Raw genomic sequence first — 19,680 nt, 5'->3', positions numbered from 1 at the left:
TAACTACAGGGGGTAATTGATGAAACTTACAATTTCGGGGGAAAATTGCCTATTCACTCGTTTATATTTCCAAGACAATTTTTCTACTTTTGGATTTCTTAACCAATATGCCCCGGGGCACCGGTTAACAAGACCCAAACGGGCGAGGTGAAGGAAGGGTATAGTCGTCATTTGGTTCTCTTAAAAGCTAGATAGAAACCCTAGTATACACCATATCCCGAGTGTTAAAGTCTCCCTCTCGCGCCGTTCTCTTTCGTTTCTGTCAGAAAGAACAACCAATTCATTCGAAATGGTAAAACCAATTCTCTTTCGTTTCTCTTCATTTTTCAGTTCTTCCTATTCTATTCTATTTAGTAATAGCTAGATTACTTTTATTTCTATTCAATTTTAATCTAATCCAATCCAATTTATGTAATTGCATCATTTTTTAGGGTTTCAAACTTTTTTATATTTTATTCTAGATTTACATTCTGAGTCCTATTATTAGAATCAACATGATTTTGGATCTCCACATTTTGATCTGTTTGGATCTGGTTTGGTATCTAGGCCATGTTTGGATAAACACTTTAATTAAGTGCTTATTTACTAGTGTTTCTATAACAAAAGATAAAATCAAGTCTCACTGTTTTTCATATAAGCTATAACTTAACTTTTCTTAAGTTAAGTTATGTAAGCTGAAAGCAACTTGTAAACATGCCATAAGCTGTTTTCATTAGTTTTCTCAAACAGTTTCGTAAGTGCTTATGCCAGTAGTTAAACTCAATAAGTCAATCTAAACAAACTCTTATTATGTATGGAACATTCAAATATTAATGTCTATGTATTTGACTATATTGATGATATTCAATTTGAAAACAATGATTGCAAAACAAATTTCAATGCTTAGTCTTGATATTTTTTGATTGAGTAAACCATCATTCAGTCCCGGAAGGAAACAAAAATCCATCAATTTAATCCCCAATATCTCAATACCAGTGATTAAATTGATGGATTTCATATAGTTTGGGGACTATTTAGTATATTTTTTAATAGTTTAGGGACTAAATAGATGAGAGGTTGTTAGTTTATAGACTAAATTGATGGTTTATTTATTTATTTTTTATCTTAACATTCCAAATGAACGAAGAATTATCTTTCAGTCTGTTTGTTTATAATATAATGATCAACAATGGAAATCCCATAGAATTGACTCGTGCATTGCATTAGCCAACGTCTGCTTGTTCACTATCACCGAAATTGACAAATGATAATAATGATAGGCGTCAGAGAAGAAACTGTCTAATCCAATGAGGGAAATCAAAGTGCAAAAACTTGTACTCAACATCTCCGTCGGTGAAAGTGGAGATCGTCTCACCAGAGCCGCTAAGGTATTTTCTCAGTATCATTTTCACATAGACTCTCAATTCCTTCCTTTCAATTTCATTACTAACCTGTTTTCTCTTTCTCATAGGTTCTTGAACAGCTAAGTGGACAAACACCTGTTTTCTCCAAAGGTATTTTTTATAATTTAATTTTGATTTTACATTTTTCCTTTCTATTATTTAATTTTTATATTCTATTGTGTTTAACATGTTATTTCATATCAATTTGAAAAACCTAGTAGACATGTTCTGTACATATATTTTTATTATATTTTTTTTTCTGGTATAATTATTCTGATATATTCTTACTGCAGAGTGTAAAAACATAATTATTATGTATCAATATTTGCTAGTTTTTTAGGTTTTAACCAAAAACTTGTACATATATTTTCATAAGCAAATAACATTAATTTATTTTGGTTGACAAATTCCCGGAAAGAAAAAATTACTTCATACAGGTCTTAGTATCAAAGATAAACTGTGTTGTAACTATTTCGATAGACGATATACTAATGTTGTCAAAAAGTGGCCATAGAAGATTGCGGTGGAGTTTTTTATTGCCACCGGTTCTGCCATGGTGTCTTAAAATAGGGTTTTTGGCCTTTGCCCATGGCCCGTCTTCTGCAATCCGTTGCACTTAGAAATACATATTTCAAGGCTTTGAGTCAAATTCTCATCATTTAGGACTCGTAGACTAGCATAAATATGACAGTTCTTTACATGCGTATTGGATATCTTGGGTTGTGTTTGTATCCTGATTGGTTCTTCATTTTCTATTGTGCTTATTGACAGCTAGGTACACGGTCCGTTCCTTTGGTATTAGAAGGAATGAAAAGATTGCATGCTACGTCACTGTTAGAGGCGACAAGGCAATGCAGCTTTTGGAGAGCGGTTTGAAGGTCAAGGAATATGAGCTGTTGAGGAGAAACTTCAGTGATACCGGATGTTTTGGCTTCGGTATCCAGGAACATATTGATTTGGGAATCAAGTAAGTTGAAAAAACAGTTCTATTTATTCTGAAGTTATTTGTTAGAATACTCATGATTATTGCAAAGTCATTTCTTTCATTCTTTTGTATAATTTTTGATTTTTTATGTCAACTAGCTCTACCTAAGTTCAATTGTGGTTTATCTTATGAAACCTTTTATTTGAAGAAAAATATTCGGAATTCAATCTGCTGTCTGTGTATCAATTCCTTTTGCTTTGTATATTTTTTTTTGTTTGTCGTTGTTTTCTTATGTTTCAAAGGATGATTGTGTTTTACCATATTGATGTTTAAAATTATGCTTCAGGTATGATCCTTCCACTGGTATTTATGGTATGGATTTCTTTGTTGTCTTGGAGCGCCCTGGTTATCGTGTGGGACGTCGTCGTAGGTGCAAGGCAAGAGTTGGAATCCAACATCGTGTCACAAAGGATGATGCCATGAAGTGGTTCCAAGTTAAATATGAAGGTGTGATCCTAAACAAGTCCCAGGCAATTGTTTAGTGAGATCAGGCTGTTCTTAAGTACGAGTTCTGAATTTGTTGTGTGTAGTTTGATGTTTCTTGAATCAGTAGCTTAACTTTCTGCATTGGTATGAATACTACTTTTGACCGGTTATGTAAGCTGTTTGTTTAATTTTTTTTCTCTCAATATCATCAAATTTTGACATCAATACTGATTGCAAGCTTATGTTACAGTCTCTAATCTAGTCTTGTTTGCATTTATTTGTGTAGCACTTGTTAGAAATTGAATTACAAAGATAATAACTCTTTCAACTCTTTTCACAAGAAACTAAAAATGGAAAAATTTGAGTAAACCTTGAAATTTTGGATGATAATTGTGGTAATGTTCCTCCGTATTCCAATCACAAATGTCATTCAGGGATTAATGTGTCGAATGACTGAAAGGATGAGTATGAATGACATTTTAGGATTTCAAGTGTTAGTATAATACGAGGTTTTTTTCGAAGAATTTGTTTAGAACGACGGCTGCTATTTTAGTGTGTGTAAGTTTTTATTTTATGTTGCTATGTTTTCTCTTTACTCGTTAATCCATCTTTCAATTTTTTATTGTCGTTTTCATTTGAAGTATATGAGGTTTTAAATCATGATTTTATGCATACCATATCAATTACTAATTTAATCGTGTGAATTTCAAGACGCTTGAATGAATGCCACCACGGTGTACTGCCTAGTTGAAGACTTTGTATTTCAGGATAGTTTCTATATCAGAAGCTATTCTCTCTGATATTGCAAATATGTTCGTATGAAAATTTGAACAGCTACCAATGCACTATAATGAAGATTAATAGAAGTTGGCTGTAATCCTAATAGAATGTTCTTAATAGAAGACGACTATAATTAAGATTGATAGAATTTTCCAAAGATAATAATAGTAAAGGTTAGATTTATAGTTTATTGATATCATCTCATGTAAATTCTGCAATGGTACAATCTATTTTTCTTAACAATTGATGTGTAGCATGGAGGACGAATCAGCTATGCCTCTTGAATGACAAATGTTAGCAATTAGTTGCTAATCACCGTGAGTTTTACCAAAAACGTTGCATAGTTTAGAGTGAGCAATTCTCATTTCACGATTTAGATATCATCCGATTACCAATCCTTTAAAAATGTAATTGATCCCTCAGATCAAAATGTCACTATGTTGATGTCTCTCATATTGTTTTTCCACATAGCTTGGCCCTGAATAAGAAACATTTGTCGTCAGATTTATTTAACTACATGAAAGGGTAGAGGACTGTCATAAACCTGGTGATAATTTTTTACTTCCGAGGAACTACTTTGATTCAAAAGTTTTATTTGAATAACTAAAATAACACTTCAATACTTGAAAAATTATATTAATTTGACAACAAATCTTTGAGGAATCTTGAACAAAAGCTTTGTTCATATGGTCCAATTCGACTCTAAGAATAGTATTTCCAGGAGTGAGCAAATTAATTTTTAACTAAAAATTGTTCAAGGACTAATCCCTAACTATTTCTAGGACTATGATGGCAGTATACTGATTTTTGAGCGATTGATATCAGAGTTTAATCTCTATTTTATGACGTCAAAATGTCAACAGCAGAATGAAACGGAAATACCTTCTCCAAAAGTAAAAAGGAACAATTTTTTTTTTACACAGCTATATTAGATAAAGGAACCAAAACATTAGCTTCCTTAAATAACAAGTCAAATTGAGCTACATAGAAGCAAAGGAATGCACTATAATTTTACAAAATGAGCAAATTTTTTGATGATTTTCATAGTCCACTTCTACAAAGTTTCTTGCGCTTAATATAACTTGTTGTATAGTTGGGATTGCTTTGAACAAAAAGCTCAGATAAATACAAATGTATAAACTATTACAAAAATTAGTGTGAGTTACACTGAACTAATTTGGCTTAAAGCTTTGTACATAATTCAACATGTGAAAAATGGTCATTGAAAGTATTGTTAGGATTGACCTGAGTTTCTTAAAAACTTGATAAGAATATCTAAAACAATATTTTACTTTGTAATTCTTTCTAGATCTTGATATCTCTTAGATGTATCAGTTGCTCCTTGTTGGAGATGTTTATCAGCTTCACTAACTAGAATTACCAAGGCCACTAAATGTAAGTGCAGTGTTTGGGTTAACTCCTTGAGTCCCATATTTCATTTTGAGAAATTCATTAAATTTAAGACATTCTAACAATTTGAAAGGGCCAATCGTCTTGAAAGATTGTGTTATTATGAAAATATTAAAAGATATACTTTATCATAAACCAGAAATTAGAGGTTTTTAATCTATGACTCGATTTAAAACTAGTTCATTCAGAACCAGTTTTCAGTGAGTTAAGTGTTTTAAGAATTTTGATAAAAAAATAAGTGGTTTAAGCATTTCTTTTTAATATGTAATCAATCCAAAAATTAGTTAACAATCGGTTCAACATGTCCAAGAACTGATTCAACCTGTTTAAGAGTGGTTTGGCCTTCTTCCATTAGAAGAAATTATACTCAGACAACAAATATTTTGTAGGACACCGTACAAACATGCGACTTTGTTTTTTCTTCTCTTTTCCAATCACATCGACAGTTGTTGTATTGAGTGCACTTGCATACAATATTAGATTTGAGATGTTCAAATAACACCACTCTTCCAAAAGAATTGATTCAATTTAGCTCAATTCGAAAAACAGAAAAAAGGAGTTGTGTGTCAAGTGGCAACTAGTGAAGTTTTGCACTAATAGCACAAGACCACAAGCTAATGAAAATGCAACAATCATAGCGAAAGGAGAAGCTATAAAAAACATATAAAAATAAAACATGGTCACTATTGCTGTAAAGAGTGGTGAGTCCAGTCCAGTCAGCATTGACATGAGCCAGATTGAATCCACTCTACAACTACTAACCTAACAAGGATCTGATTTTTTGTTATATGGTTTTCGAGAGTATCTTTCTCACACAATTACAAAGACTAATTCATCGAACCCGATTGAAAAAACTCAACAAGCTAAATGTCCAAGTTCAATTGTTCCAACTACCTCAGACCTAGACGAACATGCAAAACTAAACCAAAACCCATAACCCCAGGGTTGGATTGGTTTGGACAAGTTTACATTGGTTGACCCTAATCATGCAAATATGCTAAAAACTAAGAATGTGGAATAACCATAATTTCCATTTTAATCACAGATATGAATCCGAATACAAGGGTCTTCGAAAGCCAAAGAAAAACTATATATGAACATAATGCATTGAAGGAAAATTATTTTAAATAAAAACACACTGAGTGTGTTCAAACAGTGCAAGAGAAACCCATATAAAAACAAAATTCCAATGCTAAGCATCCTATTACCACAGCATAAGCACCCGTGCTTATCCCCCTTAGGTATGTCTTTTGGAGGACCCTTTGACTATAGTTCTTTTGGAACCTGAAATGATAGCGACTTTCTTATCATATATTACAACATATACAACAACAGTCAAACCTTATTTCACCTAAGTGAAATCAACTACCTAATTAAACGCCACCATAATGTTTTATCATATGTCAAATTCTTACATAACTTGTTAATTTTTTGATCCTTCTTAATACAATTGAAACAAACCACATTAGTTTGATTTTTTTTTTGTTCAAAAGTCAATCGAACAAACAAACTACGTATTTTTTAACTTACGGTTTGTGTGATGTCTTAAGATTTGTGTGAATAGTGTATATTTAAGTTGTATGAGATATAAATTATTATAAACTTAAAGTAAATTTAGTATAAATTATAAAATTAATAGTAATATTGTATTGTCTTTGAAAAAAGTATATATTATATAGTTGTATCAAATATTAATCTCTTGTATAAAAAATATATTATAAAGTTGTATTAATATATTTGGTTTCACAAATATAAAGTATATATGTAGCAGGGGGGTTTCAAAACTAAACAATTTCAATAGAAAATTGCAAACCAAATCAACCAAAATTAAAATATTTTGGTTAATTTTTCACTTGGTTTATGATTTTTGTTTTGTTATGTGAACCAATGAACCAAACCGCATCCTCCTCCTAAAAAAAACCGAACCGCATACTCACTTGATTAAGGGAAATTATTCCCTTTAGGGTGTGTTTGGTAAAAAGAAGCTATAAGCTAGCTGATAGCTGAAAAGCTAGCTGGTAGCTGATGGCTGATAGCTTATAGCTGAAAAGTTAGCTTATTAAAATAAAAAGTGTTTGGTAAAATTAGCTGTTCAAGTGGCTGATAAATATAAAATGACATAAAAGGACAATCTTTTTTTTATAAATCATATATACAATTTTTGTTAATTAATGTATTTCTTTTTAAATGTTTAAATTTATTTCAAAATATTTTCATCTCCCAAATGATAAATGTATTTATGAATTCAATTGAAATTTTTTATTTAACAAAACTTTCTTTTAATGAATTTTACTCTAAACTTTTATTGTAAATTTTATATAAAATTATTTATTATTGAATTAAGAGTATGTAAAAAAGAAAGTGAACAAGAAAATTTGAAAAAGATTGTGGGTAGTTTTTTTTTTAAACGTGGGCAATTGAATAAGAATGTGGGTAGTTTTTTTAATTAAAATTAAATTAAACTATATTAATAAAAGGTTAAAATTGGAAGAAAATATAAAAAGCTACCAGCTATAAGCTAAAAAGCTACTTGAAATAGCTTCTCAAAAAACGCTATAAGCTCATGAGAAAAGCTTGTTACCAAACACATCACGTTTTCATCTAACAAGCTTATAAGCTAATCCAAGAAGCTATAAGCTAGCTTTTTTGTGTTACCAAACACAGCCTTAGTCTCTAAACGGGAAATGAGTAGTCACTTTAGTATGCAGAGAAATTGCAAAACAATCCCTAAATGTAGACTCTGTTGGTCAATTTCATGGACTAAAGTGACTAACGAAGTCTATATTCAGGGACTAAATTGACTAACGGAGTCTGCATTCAGGGATTAAATTGACTAACAGAGTCTACATTCAGGGACTATTTTGTAATTTATTTGATTTCAGGGACTAAAATGACGACTCATTTCTTATTTAGGGATCAAAGTGACACCGTTGTACTCGTTGTCGAACTACCGCCATATCCTCTGTTGATCCTCGCGCATCATTGTCAGAACTCCGTTCACTTTCCATCTCTGTCGTGTCTCGCTTCGCCGTTGCGCAGAATAACAAAAATCCAAACATGTCTGTTCTTGTTCGAACAATTCAAAGAGCTCATAATGTTCTCTCTCAAACATTAGGTTATGGTAACAGCAGAACTTACATTGCTGAATCAGTTTCCAAATCATCCTTTGAATCCAACATTTTGCGAATTGTCCGAAACGAAATGGAGTTTCTAGCTGATATCGCTCCTCCACACCAGGTTCTCATTTTTCAAATTTCTCAGATCACTTATACGTACCAAAGCGAATTGCGAATTATGTGCCAGTGTAATTATATGTGTCAGTGTCGTGTCCGGGACACCTAATCCGAGGAGTGTCTGTGTTTCATAGATGATGCATGATCATTATATTTTCTTTTTTCTAAACATTCATATGTACAAATGTATCTATTATTTATTTGAATAATCAACATGAAAATGACAGGCTTATGAGAAGAAACTGTTGAATAATCCATTGAGGGATATCAAAGTGCAAAAGCTTGTACTCAACATCTCCGTTGGTGGTGAAAGTAGACATCGTCTCACCAGAGCTGCCATGGTTCTTCACCACCTTAGCGGTCAAACCCCTGTTCTCTCTAAAGGTAATTTTGCTGAAATGGTTACTTAATTAATCATAGGTTTTATTTTTTAGGTTTGAAAGCACATTTTGAATTAACTATAAAGCTCTATAGGGAGAGTTTTACCACCAATTTTAGGTCTTACCCAACTCGAGAAATTAGTCTCTACAGTTGTGTGCAAGGGGGATGCTCCAAAAAAATGTTGAGATCCAATGTCAATTGGATATATAATAAGGGGGGGCTTGACGCAACGCTAAATTTGTTGTCCCGTGACTGAAAGGTCACGGGTTCAAGTCCTGGAAACAACTTCTTGTGTAAGAAATAAGGTAAGACTGCGTACAATACACCAAAATGGTGGGAGCCTTAGTGAACCGGGCTGCCTTTTTATGGTTCTCGAGTACATGAGCCTTAGCCTCAAGATACATGATGTAGTAACTAGTTTGATCCACAAAACACTTCTTCCAAGGCTTTGACCAATTTTTTCATCATTTAGGACTAGTAAACTTACGACAGTCACAAGTCCATAGCATAGTTTACATGTGTATTGGACAATTAGGGTTTTGGTTTGTGTTCTGATTGTTTGTTCTTTCACGCTGATGCTTATTGACAGCTAAGCACGCTGTCCGTTCCTTTGGTAATAGAAGGAATGAAAAGATTGCTTGCTACGTTACTGTTAGAGGCGACAAGGCAATGCAGCTTTTGGAGAGCGGTTTGAAGGTCAAGGAATATAAACTGTTGAGGAGAAACTTCAGTGATACCGGTTGTTTTGGCTTCGGTATTCAGGATCATATTGAATTGGGATTCAAGTAAGCTGAAAAAACAGTTCTATCTTATGCTGAAACAGACTTCTTATTTGATATACATATTTGATTTGTTGGTACATGGAGTTTGTATATTCTTGATATTATGATGAAAGCTTGCACAACTCTTTCTTTTTGCCACTAATCAGTGTATACTAATGTGATTGTGGTTATTTATGATCTGATATTGTCGTATCAGTTTGTGGTCTCGCGGACTCGCGGTTGAAGCTTAGATGCTGCTGCCACATCATACATAGTTATGTGGAAGGTTAAACCACATTCTGTTCCACAATAGGAAGTACCAACACTAATTGGTTTATCATACAAAACATACTAATTGGTTTAGGTCTTTGATGCGATTTAGTTTCTTTAAACTTCTTTTTTGTCATTATTTTGAAATACTTTATGCAAACCATCTCTAACTCAGTTTGATTGGTTTATCTATGGTTGTCTTTGTTTATCAATTCCTTTTCCTTTGTTTCTTTTTTGTTGTTGTTGTTGTTGTTGTAGTTCTCTTATAATTCAAGGGATGATTTTTTATTTTTTTACCATATTGATGTTTTAAATTATGCTTTAGGTACGATCCTTCTATTGGTATTTATGGAATAAATTTCTTTGCTGTCTTGGAGCGCCCTGGTAATCGTGTGGGACGTCGTCCCCGTTGCAAGGCACGTCTTGGAATCCAGCATCGTGTCACAAAGGATGATGCCATGAAGTGGTTCCAAGGTAAATATGAAGGTGTGATCCTAAACAGGCCCGAACTCATTTAGTCGTATCAGGCCATTCTTAAGGACTGAGTTCTAAATTTTGTTGAGTGTAGTTTGATGTTTCTTGAATCCGTAGTTTAAAATTAATCATCGGTACGGATATTACTCTTTACATGTCATGTTAGCTGTTTGTTTACCCTTTCTCTAAATATTGATAGTGTGCCAATGTCGTCGAATTCAGTGATCTACTCTTGTTTATATTTTATCTGGTTAGCACTTGTCAGAACTTGAATCACATGGACATGGAGCACGTAGCTCTTCCTTTTTACTTCATTTTTGATTTTTGATAAGAAACTAAAAAGATAAAACAAGAGTAAAACAGGAAATTTGTCGATGAAAACTTGTAGCAAGAGTCTACTTCATTCCAATCACAAACGTCGCTCATATTTGGTGGGGCTTAATGCGTCGAATGACTGAAAGGATGAATATGAATGACATTTGAGTATTTCAAGTATTCAGGTATTAAGATGAAACCAGGTTTTCATGTTTTTTATACTTTTGCTATTACTTCAATTTTAGTGGTAGAATTCTTTTAACGATTGCTTTCTAAACAGTGGGGAAATTCTATTCCTTTTAAGCTCTCTTCTATTTTAAAAAGTATTTTCTCTACTATTCCAAATATTACCTATGAAAATTTGAAACACCTTGATAAATAATATATTACATGCAACTGTAATCGTAATTGAATCTTCCCAGTTCAAAATGTAGACGTAAACTCTGTATCGGTACAATACAGTTTTCTTAAAAATTGGTGTCAATGAAGTATGGATAACAAAATAGCCAAGCCTAATTTTCATATTTGAAATATGTTTGATTACCCTACGATGTTTATAATCAATTGTTAATAAATTAGACGATGATGATATATTGAGCTTGAAACCAAGTGTTGATGTTCGTTTATTTTCAACAAATATTTCATTCTGTTGATCGCAGTGTATTATGCAAAAACGTTGCGTATTGTAGAGTGGGCATTTATTCTTCATAGATTAAGATATTTTCTAACTATTAGTCCTCTACAAATTTGTCATGAAATTTCTCAGATTATATAATATCACACTATATTATTCTTACAATTTTTTCCTACCAAAATTTTCCCTAAAAAAATACACAATTCTCATCAGATTTATTTACCCATATGAAAGAGTAGAATATTAACATATAAACTTGGTGAGTCTTTTTATTCCTGAAAAACTAATTTCATTTTAAAAGTTTATTTGAATGGCTAAATAGTGCTTTAATATTTGGGACATTAAATTAATTTGTTAACAAATCTTTCAAAAATTTTTAACAGAAGTTTTTCCTTTCGTATGTACCACTCGACTCGAGAAATTAGTCATGGCCGAAGGTACTTGACCACTATTAAAGTGATGCACAATTATTGAAGGATTGGTATGACACTTTATCAAAATGGCGGAAGTGAAATGGGACAAGAAATATCATTTCGTGTAACTGGACAAATTGACCAAAACAGCTTTCAAAGAACCAATGCAAAACAAGTTAAATTGAGCTACAAAGAAGCTCAAATTAATATAAATATCAATGCTAACAATTACCAAATTAGAGTAAAATATATTGAACTAATTTGCCTTGAAGCTATTAACATTTTAACATTTTGAAAGGACCAATCATCAAGCTTTGTGCTATTTGGTGAATATTCAGTGGTAAACTTTACCAGGAAGACACAAACCATCAGCTATATAGGTTATCAATCTGTGACTCAATTTGTGTTCAAAAAAAAATGAAGCTACTTTGAGTCGAACAATGGGGAATTTGACGAAACCGAAACAGCATGATTTGAGTTCAAAAGAATGCTGGTGCAACCCAGAATTGTAACACGGTTCAGAGGCTGTGGGATAACTGGAGTGATGCACAAGTTCACAATGCCAATGATAATGAAGATAGTAGTAGCAGAAGCATAATACAGCAGAGTTCTCCAATTCATGGAGCTTATTTATGTAACGTCGATGCAAGTTTTCATCGCACGGTGGGGGGATTAATAGCTTCGGATGTCATGTAAGAGACGGGCAAGGAGCGTCTGTTTCAGTTTATTTGGGTTAACTTATCAAGCAGAAATGCTTGTTCACGAAGGAGAAGCTTTTCGCTTGTTGGAAGCAGTCCATTGGGTGCAACAGATTGTACTCCCCAATATCACGTTTCACGTTTCAGAGTTTAATGTTTTTGTTTCTAATATTAGACATGTTGGTTTGAATTACAACTTTGAGGTTAAGTTTGTTTGCTGACAAGTGAATATGGTTGCCCCCTAACAAAGGCAGTGATTACTTATAGTAATCGCCATGTTTAATAAATTGAAATGAGTTGAATTAACCTGTGAAGGTTCTTTTGTTTTGTTTGAAAAACCTGTGAAGTGGTTTAGGAATGTTCTTTGATGTAATCAATCGAAAATTTAGTTAACAACTGTTTCAACAACCAAACATTGAAGGATTATTCTGTGAGGTCTGGAGCTTTTAATCCCTACTACTAAATAAATCTCCCTCCCAATAATTTGGAAGGAAAAAAAAAAAAAACCAGACGAAAAACTGATTCAACCAGTTTCAGTACTGATTTTGTCAAAAAAGTTCTGATTTAGTATAGCCTAGTTCAAGAAAAAAAAGTTGTGTGATAACTAGTAAAGCTTTGCACTCTAATAGTGCAAGATCACAAGAACTTGGATAAGATAACCAAATTTCAGCTAATGAAAATTCAGCAACGATACTGAAAGAGCAAACAATATAAGAATGAAACAGGGACAGCAAAGTTCAACCTACTGTTGTAAAGAGTGGTGACTCCAGTCCAGTCAGCATTGAAATGATCTGGTCTCATCCACTCTACAACTACTACAATCAAGGATCTAGTTTATTGTTTGGTTTTCGAGAGTATCCTTCTCACGCAACTACAAACAAAGACTAATTCATCAAACTAGATTAAAAAAAAACTAAACCAGCTAAATTCCCAAGTTTAATGGTTCCAACAATCTCAGATCTCAGACCCGTACGAACTTGCAAAATAATCTAACTTTCAACCAACTATTTGTGGGTTAGATTGGTTTGAGCAAGTTTACATCGCTTGACCCAAATCACTAAAGGGTCTGATTTAAATCTTTGTCACACCAACATTCTGCGTACCCCATAGCAAAAAGAGAAGAGCGAAATATAAGTAAAGCATAATATAGGGCTGCAGGTCTGAGAAATAGGATATTCATTAAGGGATCAAGGCCTTTCAGATCCAATACTATATCATTTTGCAGTAGTGACACAAATATTGCACTCTGAAGTCCACATTTTTATTCTAAGAATGGTAACAACAAAATAGTTTAGTGTCTGGCATCGACAATTCAGATTGAAGGTGTGTTCGGTGTCCGACACCGACACATTGATTATATTTAATCACTTCCATTTTCTCAAATTATTACCAATGTCTACATGTCAGTGTGGTGTTCGTGTCAATGCTTTCTCAAGCCGGACAAATCATGCAAATATGCTATGAACCAGAATGTGGAATAACCATAATTTCCCTTTTATTCATAGATAAGAATCCGAATACAAGGGTCTTTGAAAACCAAGAGAAACCTAAAGAAAAACTACTTTATATGAACATAATACAGTGATGGAAAATTTATTTTAGATGAAAAAACACTCTTATGTGTTCAAGTACAGCGCAAAAGAAACACATATAAAACAAAATTATAATGCTAAACATCCTATTACTAGCATACACACTAGTGCTTATCCTCCTTAGGTATGTCTTTTGGAGGAGGAACCTTTGATTGTAGTTCTTTCGGAACCCTGAAAAGATGGCAAAAAACATAACATATTACAACCTATGAATTATGTTATTATCTAATAAGCATTTGCCTATATGAATAAACCACTAATTTAGTCCCTAAAACATCACTATCTAATTTACTCCCTAAAATAAATAAAAATAATAAGTGGTCCCAAAGTATGTGAAATCCTGACAAGTTTTCATATACTTTAGGGAGTAAATTCGAGAGGTTGATATTTTGAAGACTAGATTGACATTCAAAATCATAATAAAACGATGCATTCAAGTAACTAATCCAACTCTAGAAATAAACCATAATTTCAACAGATAGGCATTAAACTACATAAAACTCAATGCAACCTATTTCCAACAAAACCATTCTACCTTTCGTTTAAAAATAGTTGGCACAATCGCACAGAAGTAATCATAAAGCTTGAGAATTTCTCTAAATATTAGATTAGGTTATAAATTCATTTCATTATGAAGCATTGCATACACGTTCTCAAAAGAGAATAATCAAATCCAACCGAAACTTGTCAAATCATTATCCAAAAAGATCCATAACTTACATTTTTTATAGGGTTGACTAAATGAACCAAAACATCATTTGAAAATTGTAACAAATCTTTGGATTGACATTTTACTTGAAAAAAAAAAAGACGGGTAACCAACTACAGTAGTTTTATTTCTTCTCAATCAAGAGGGAAGTTTCCATGATATACATGATTCTTTAACAAGAGGGTAGATCTATATCAGCTAAAAGTCAGAAAACCATGGACAACTGTGACTAAAGTTGTGATAGCCAAAAGAGTTTTAACATTATGTTGTTAATTGTGACGAACTCAAAATAATTCATAATTTGGCCCAAATGGCCAAATTCATACAAGCAAAAGGAAAATATGAACTTCAACACCATAGCTTATATATCACCCAAAACAACTTTAGCAAACTAATCACAAGTGTGTTTAGTTTCTACGTTGACAAAAATTGATTTTGAATGAGTTAATTCTATAAACTTGATTTTGGCTAAAAATAAGTTGAATATAAAGTGATTTGTGTTTAGATACATTCATGTTAAAGTGAGTAGAACCATAAATTTAAGGCTAAATATCCACTCTATAAGCAAAAGCTACAATAGCTTCAAGTTAGAATCAATTTCGAAGGCAAAATCAATTCTGCTAGAAAACATCCAATCAAGTTTAAATCAATTCTCCAAGAGCGAAACCAAACATACACCATAGTTAACAAGTCTAAATTATTCATCACACAAAAAATACCTCATATTCCCATCAACCTTTCAAGTCAAAGGGAGAGCAGAAGTGAAAATACCTTTCCACCAGTACAAAATTTCTAATGCCTACAATCTTAGGGTCTCATCAGCCAGAATTCAAACCTAGGTTTGCCATATGCTATCATGAATTTTTAAGGGTCTGTTTGGAAGGGGGATTTTGGAGGATAGTTTTCTACATTTTAATATATTTGAAATTTTACAAAACTTGAACGAATACCATGATATATGATCACATAACAATTCAATCACAGTTCATTAATTTTCAGAAACATTTTATAGCTTCCTTCATGTAGAAAAGAAAGACAAGCCTTCCCCCTCCCTTTCCCACCAAAACCTCCCTCCCAAACAGACCCTAAATGTACCAATCCTAATTATAATTTACGATCACAATGAACATCTCTCTTAATTCAAAATTGAAAATTTTCACTCCTCCTCTTCTATACTTTTGTCATTCAAAATTTGATTAAACTCATTCTTCATGTTCCAATGAATGATTTATATACAATTTCAAGGTTAAAATTGTACTCCCTCCGGTCTCAAATGTAAGAAACTTTACACTTTGTAGATTCATTCAATAAATGATGTATGTGGTCTTTATTATAGACCACATACATCATTTATTGAATGAACTAAAAAAGTGAAAAGTTTCTTACATTTGAGACCGGAGGGAGTACTCATCTAAATATTCACTTGTATACAAATTTCAAACAAAAAGAAGAAAAAAAATAACAAAGACCCAGTTGCGGAAACAATAAGAAAAATGAAAAACGAAGAAAACCCAGTAATAAAAATGGAAACTTTATAAAAATAAAACTCACTTGGAAGAAGAAGTAGCGGTTTCTTCTTCAAGCCAGTGACGAATGTGTTTAACGTTTTGTCTGAATATTGAAGCTGATTTCTTCACATCACTTCGTAGAAGAAGCACCACGGCGCTTACACCGGCAACCGTCAGAATGAAATTGGTTATCGCCATTGATGTCTGATTCCTAACTCTCACACTGTGCTCTGCATCTGCTATTAGGGCTGGCTAAACCCATTAAGGCCCAACATTAGGGCTCTACTTTTCAGATTAGTGGCTGTTCGATCAAGATTGAACGATTCTGATTTGAGCTCGGTATCTAAGGAATTAAACAATAAAAATTAAATCTATTTATTTTTTTAACCGTCCGATCAAGATCAGATGGTTAACAATATCTTGATGGTGTAAATGCAGAAAGAAAGAAAAAACCAATTGGAGTTAATCATATTTCCTACTTTTCATTACCATTTAAAAAAGAAAATTTGCCTCAACATTCTCAAATGTTACTCCTATCCTTTAAGTTTTATAAAACTCAAATTTGTCCCTGACATTTTATAGAAAAAATGTCACCCTCACCACTATATTTCGAGAATATACTAATGTTTGCAACACTTATTTTAACACACTTTTTTAACATTCACTCTTTTATTGGTAAAATAGATGTGGGCCATACCAATTTTGGAATATGTCTCACATAAAGTGTTGAGACTCACACATATTTAATCCAATAAAAGAATGAGTATTAAAAATAGTGTGTTAAAATGAATATTTGTAGCACTATTTGCAAAATCAAACTTAAATTTGTCGAAACACAGAGAGTATGTTCCGAGAAAGTTGAATTTGAGTTTTTGTGAAAACACAATAAAATAATAATATAAGAGATATTTCAACCATATTAATCAATTGAGTAGTGCCTTTCATGGAAAAAACGAAAGCTATTGTGTGTAATGTGGTTACACGTTCTATACAACCGCCATCGTGAAAGTGTCGTGAACCAAAATTCGTCACATCAAACATTATTCTTAAAAGAACATTCAATAGGACAATGACACCTTTCTGAATAACCAACAATGCGACCTTTTTTCCAAACAAACCAACCCTAATAGATCACCTTTTTATTGATGACGAATTTAGAAATTTATCGTACGAGGGCTGAATGAAAATTGGGTAAACAAACATTTTAATTCATGAATGTATGAAGCATTGTCATTGTAATCTTTGAATGTTTCGATATTGCAAAATCAAATATGTTTTTAAGTAATCAATTTAGTTCTAAAATATTTTTTTAAGTGGAAACCACAAAGTTGACTTTTTTTGACTCAAGCCACAACAAACTTAATTACCAAATTTGGTTAGCAACAAAGCCTTTAACAATAAGCAACCCCATGATTAGTTTTCCCACGTATAAGGCTAGCTTTGCAAGTGTACGAAAAAAACAAAGAACAATTGTTTTTCTTTATTTTTTTGCAAAAGAAGTTATACCTCAACCCACCAAGATAGGAAATGCAAAAATTCATCCCAATTACATCAACAAACCAATGTACACAAAAAGGAATAGTCCCTTCAACAAGAAAACTGTGAATGACTATGTATATATAATTTTGCATTAAAACCCAAAATAGAAACATATATAGGATCTTATATTCAACATTTGTTCATTGGTGATCGCAAAACTTATAGAATAAATCAAGAAGCAAAAAGGGCTATGGCTATGAAATCAAGAACACCTACCTCTAGAACAAAACCTTCCCCAAATCCTGTGTATGAAACTTTCCAACCCAAGGCAGAATTGAAGGAAAATGAGGAAGCATATTTTCTTCACATTCACCTTCCTGGTGCGTATTTTTTGTTTTTTTGAGTTGAAACTTTAAATTCTACGTAATATTGGAGGGGTCCAAAGACTAATAAGTAAAATAATATTGAATATTATTTTGATTTGTTTTTTGTTCTAGGAAATGCACTCCTCCATATTAGAAAGGATCACATTTTTTTTTTTGCATGTCAGTTTGTTGAATTAAAATTATAAATGAAATTGATAATTATAAAAAGTTAATGAGAAAATCATTTTAATTTTTGTCTTAAGAAAACCCACTTGGGTTGATTTGGTTGTATTGACTTGGGACCTGTGAGAGTGTACTCATTCTCAAGGTCTCATGTTCGATTCTCCTCGATGTCAATTTGGGTGATATAATATAGCTTCTTCAATTTTTCTTTTCTTTTCTTAAGAAGAAGTAATAATGAAAAAAAAAAAATAAAAAAAAAATGTAGTTTAAAGCTTTTCACTTTATTTACACAATTTACAAAATCGCATGATTTCACTTTATTTTCAAGATGAAGTTAACACTCCCTTTGATCCTTTTTGTAAAAGACAAGTAGGTCAATTAAAATTGATGTATTTAGTTCATAATGTAGACCGAATACATCAACTTTAGTTAACTCATCATTTGTTTCTTATAAAAAGATCTCGAGCGAGTAAAATTTGAGAAATCATATTTTTTTTTTTTTTTAAAGAATGAATCATATACTTCTCTCTCATGTTCTGCAAGGTTTTATAAAGGAGAGGATAAATATCAAATTTGTGGGACTCTCCCGAACACTAAGGATTAATGGAGAAAGGCAACTACTTGGTAGCAACAAATGGAGCCTATTTGACCAATCATATTCTGTTCCAGAAAATTGTGAGGTGGAGAAACTTCAAGGCAAGTTTGAAAATGGAACTCTCATTGTTGCAATGCCAAAAAAGTTCCCATCCCTTAAATCACAAGTTGAAACAACCAAAGAAAAAATTGTGCCAAGTCCTAGAACACCCAAGGGAACCAATATTCCTTCAAAGCCTCCAACTAGAGTACTAGAAGAACCTATAATTAGAGACAAGAAGGTTCCTTCATCTCCAAGTAATATTGTGACAGGGTTAAATGACTTGAACAAGTTGAAGGAACAAAAAGGTACCCAAGATACTTTTCCAAGTCAAAGTCCTAAGGGAAAATTGAAAGCTTTAGAACCCTTTGTAGAATCTAGACCTCAAAATGTTTATGAGGAAAATAATGTGCTAAAAGAAAAATCCCAAGCAATAGATGATGAAAAAATTCAAGAGGAAAATAGGAAAAAGTCCATATTAGAAGCAATTAAAAAACAATTGCACGAGGACGAAAAGAAAAGCGTCACAAATAAGAAAATTGAAGAAGATAAGAAGACTTACGAGTCAAGCAAGCTTGATCAACAATACGTTGATCACAATACGTTTTTAGAAGGAAAAGAAATAAAGGCAAGAAAAGAGTCATCAAAAGGAGAAGAATATTTGGCTGCAAAAGATGCAAAGAAGGAAAAGGATACTACAATTGACAAAGCAAAGAGGTATAAGAAGGATGAAAAGTATACAAAAGAGAAGGGAATCTTCAAAGAAGTGGCAACTTCAGCTTCTCAAGTTGTCAAGAGAATAGGGGAAGGAAAATTGAATGAACAAGAAAAGCCTTTAGTTGCAAATATGGGTGCTGCAATTCTAGTAATTGTTGCACTTGGAGCTTATGCTACCTATAAGTTTATCTCTTCTAGCAAAAATTAAAACTTGTTTTACAAAAATCATCAAATCAAGTCCTTTCTTGAAATGTAATTCAAATCATGCATAATGTAAATTAAAAGCATTTGTTAGTCCATTTATTTTATTTATTGCTAAATGTGGGAGCTA

At 32.4% G+C, this 19,680-nt stretch overlaps 4 protein-coding genes across 4 annotated transcripts; 3 read left to right on the top strand and 1 right to left on the bottom strand.

Annotated features, from left to right (window-relative positions):
- The first annotated feature begins 212 nt into the window (after positions 1–212).
- LOC146935142 (large ribosomal subunit protein uL5) lies at positions 213–3,018 on the top strand. The gene is made up of 5 exons (XM_085750301.1): positions 213–292; positions 1,260–1,367; positions 1,451–1,493; positions 2,154–2,349; positions 2,654–3,018. The coding sequence occupies exons 1-5, from the start codon at positions 290–292 to the stop codon at positions 2,847–2,849; spliced, it is 546 nt and encodes a 181-aa protein (XP_085606427.1). The 5' UTR covers positions 213–289; the 3' UTR covers positions 2,850–3,018.
- Positions 3,019–7,918: 4,900 nt separating this feature from the next.
- On the top strand, positions 7,919–10,319 carry LOC146935141 (large ribosomal subunit protein uL5-like). The gene is made up of 4 exons (XM_085750300.1): positions 7,919–8,220; positions 8,444–8,600; positions 9,187–9,382; positions 9,954–10,319. The coding sequence occupies exons 1-4, from the start codon at positions 8,041–8,043 to the stop codon at positions 10,144–10,146; spliced, it is 726 nt and encodes a 241-aa protein (XP_085606426.1). The 5' UTR covers positions 7,919–8,040; the 3' UTR covers positions 10,147–10,319.
- Positions 10,320–13,635: 3,316 nt separating this feature from the next.
- On the bottom strand, positions 13,636–16,241 carry LOC146935140 (uncharacterized). Its single transcript, XM_085750299.1, has 2 exons — positions 16,015–16,241; positions 13,636–13,925 (listed from the first exon to the last, which is right to left on the bottom strand). The coding sequence occupies exons 1-2, from the start codon at positions 16,167–16,169 to the stop codon at positions 13,859–13,861; spliced, it is 222 nt and encodes a 73-aa protein (XP_085606425.1). The 5' UTR covers positions 16,170–16,241; the 3' UTR covers positions 13,636–13,858.
- Positions 16,242–17,621: 1,380 nt separating this feature from the next.
- On the top strand, positions 17,622–19,669 carry LOC146935139 (uncharacterized). Its single transcript, XM_085750298.1, has 2 exons — positions 17,622–17,830; positions 18,542–19,669. Exons 1-2 carry the CDS (start codon positions 17,701–17,703, stop codon positions 19,555–19,557), a joined length of 1,146 nt encoding a protein of 381 aa, XP_085606424.1. The 5' UTR covers positions 17,622–17,700; the 3' UTR covers positions 19,558–19,669.
- The last annotated feature ends 11 nt before the right edge of the window (positions 19,670–19,680 follow it).

This window comes from Medicago sativa, chromosome 3, assembly GCF_051527215.1.
Source record: "Medicago sativa cultivar Bolivia chromosome 3, Bolivia_mono, whole genome shotgun sequence".
NCBI lineage: Eukaryota > Viridiplantae > Streptophyta > Magnoliopsida > Fabales > Fabaceae > Medicago > Medicago sativa.
Note: the sequence above shows the minus strand (reverse complement) of the source record. Positions and strands in the feature narration are given on the sequence as shown.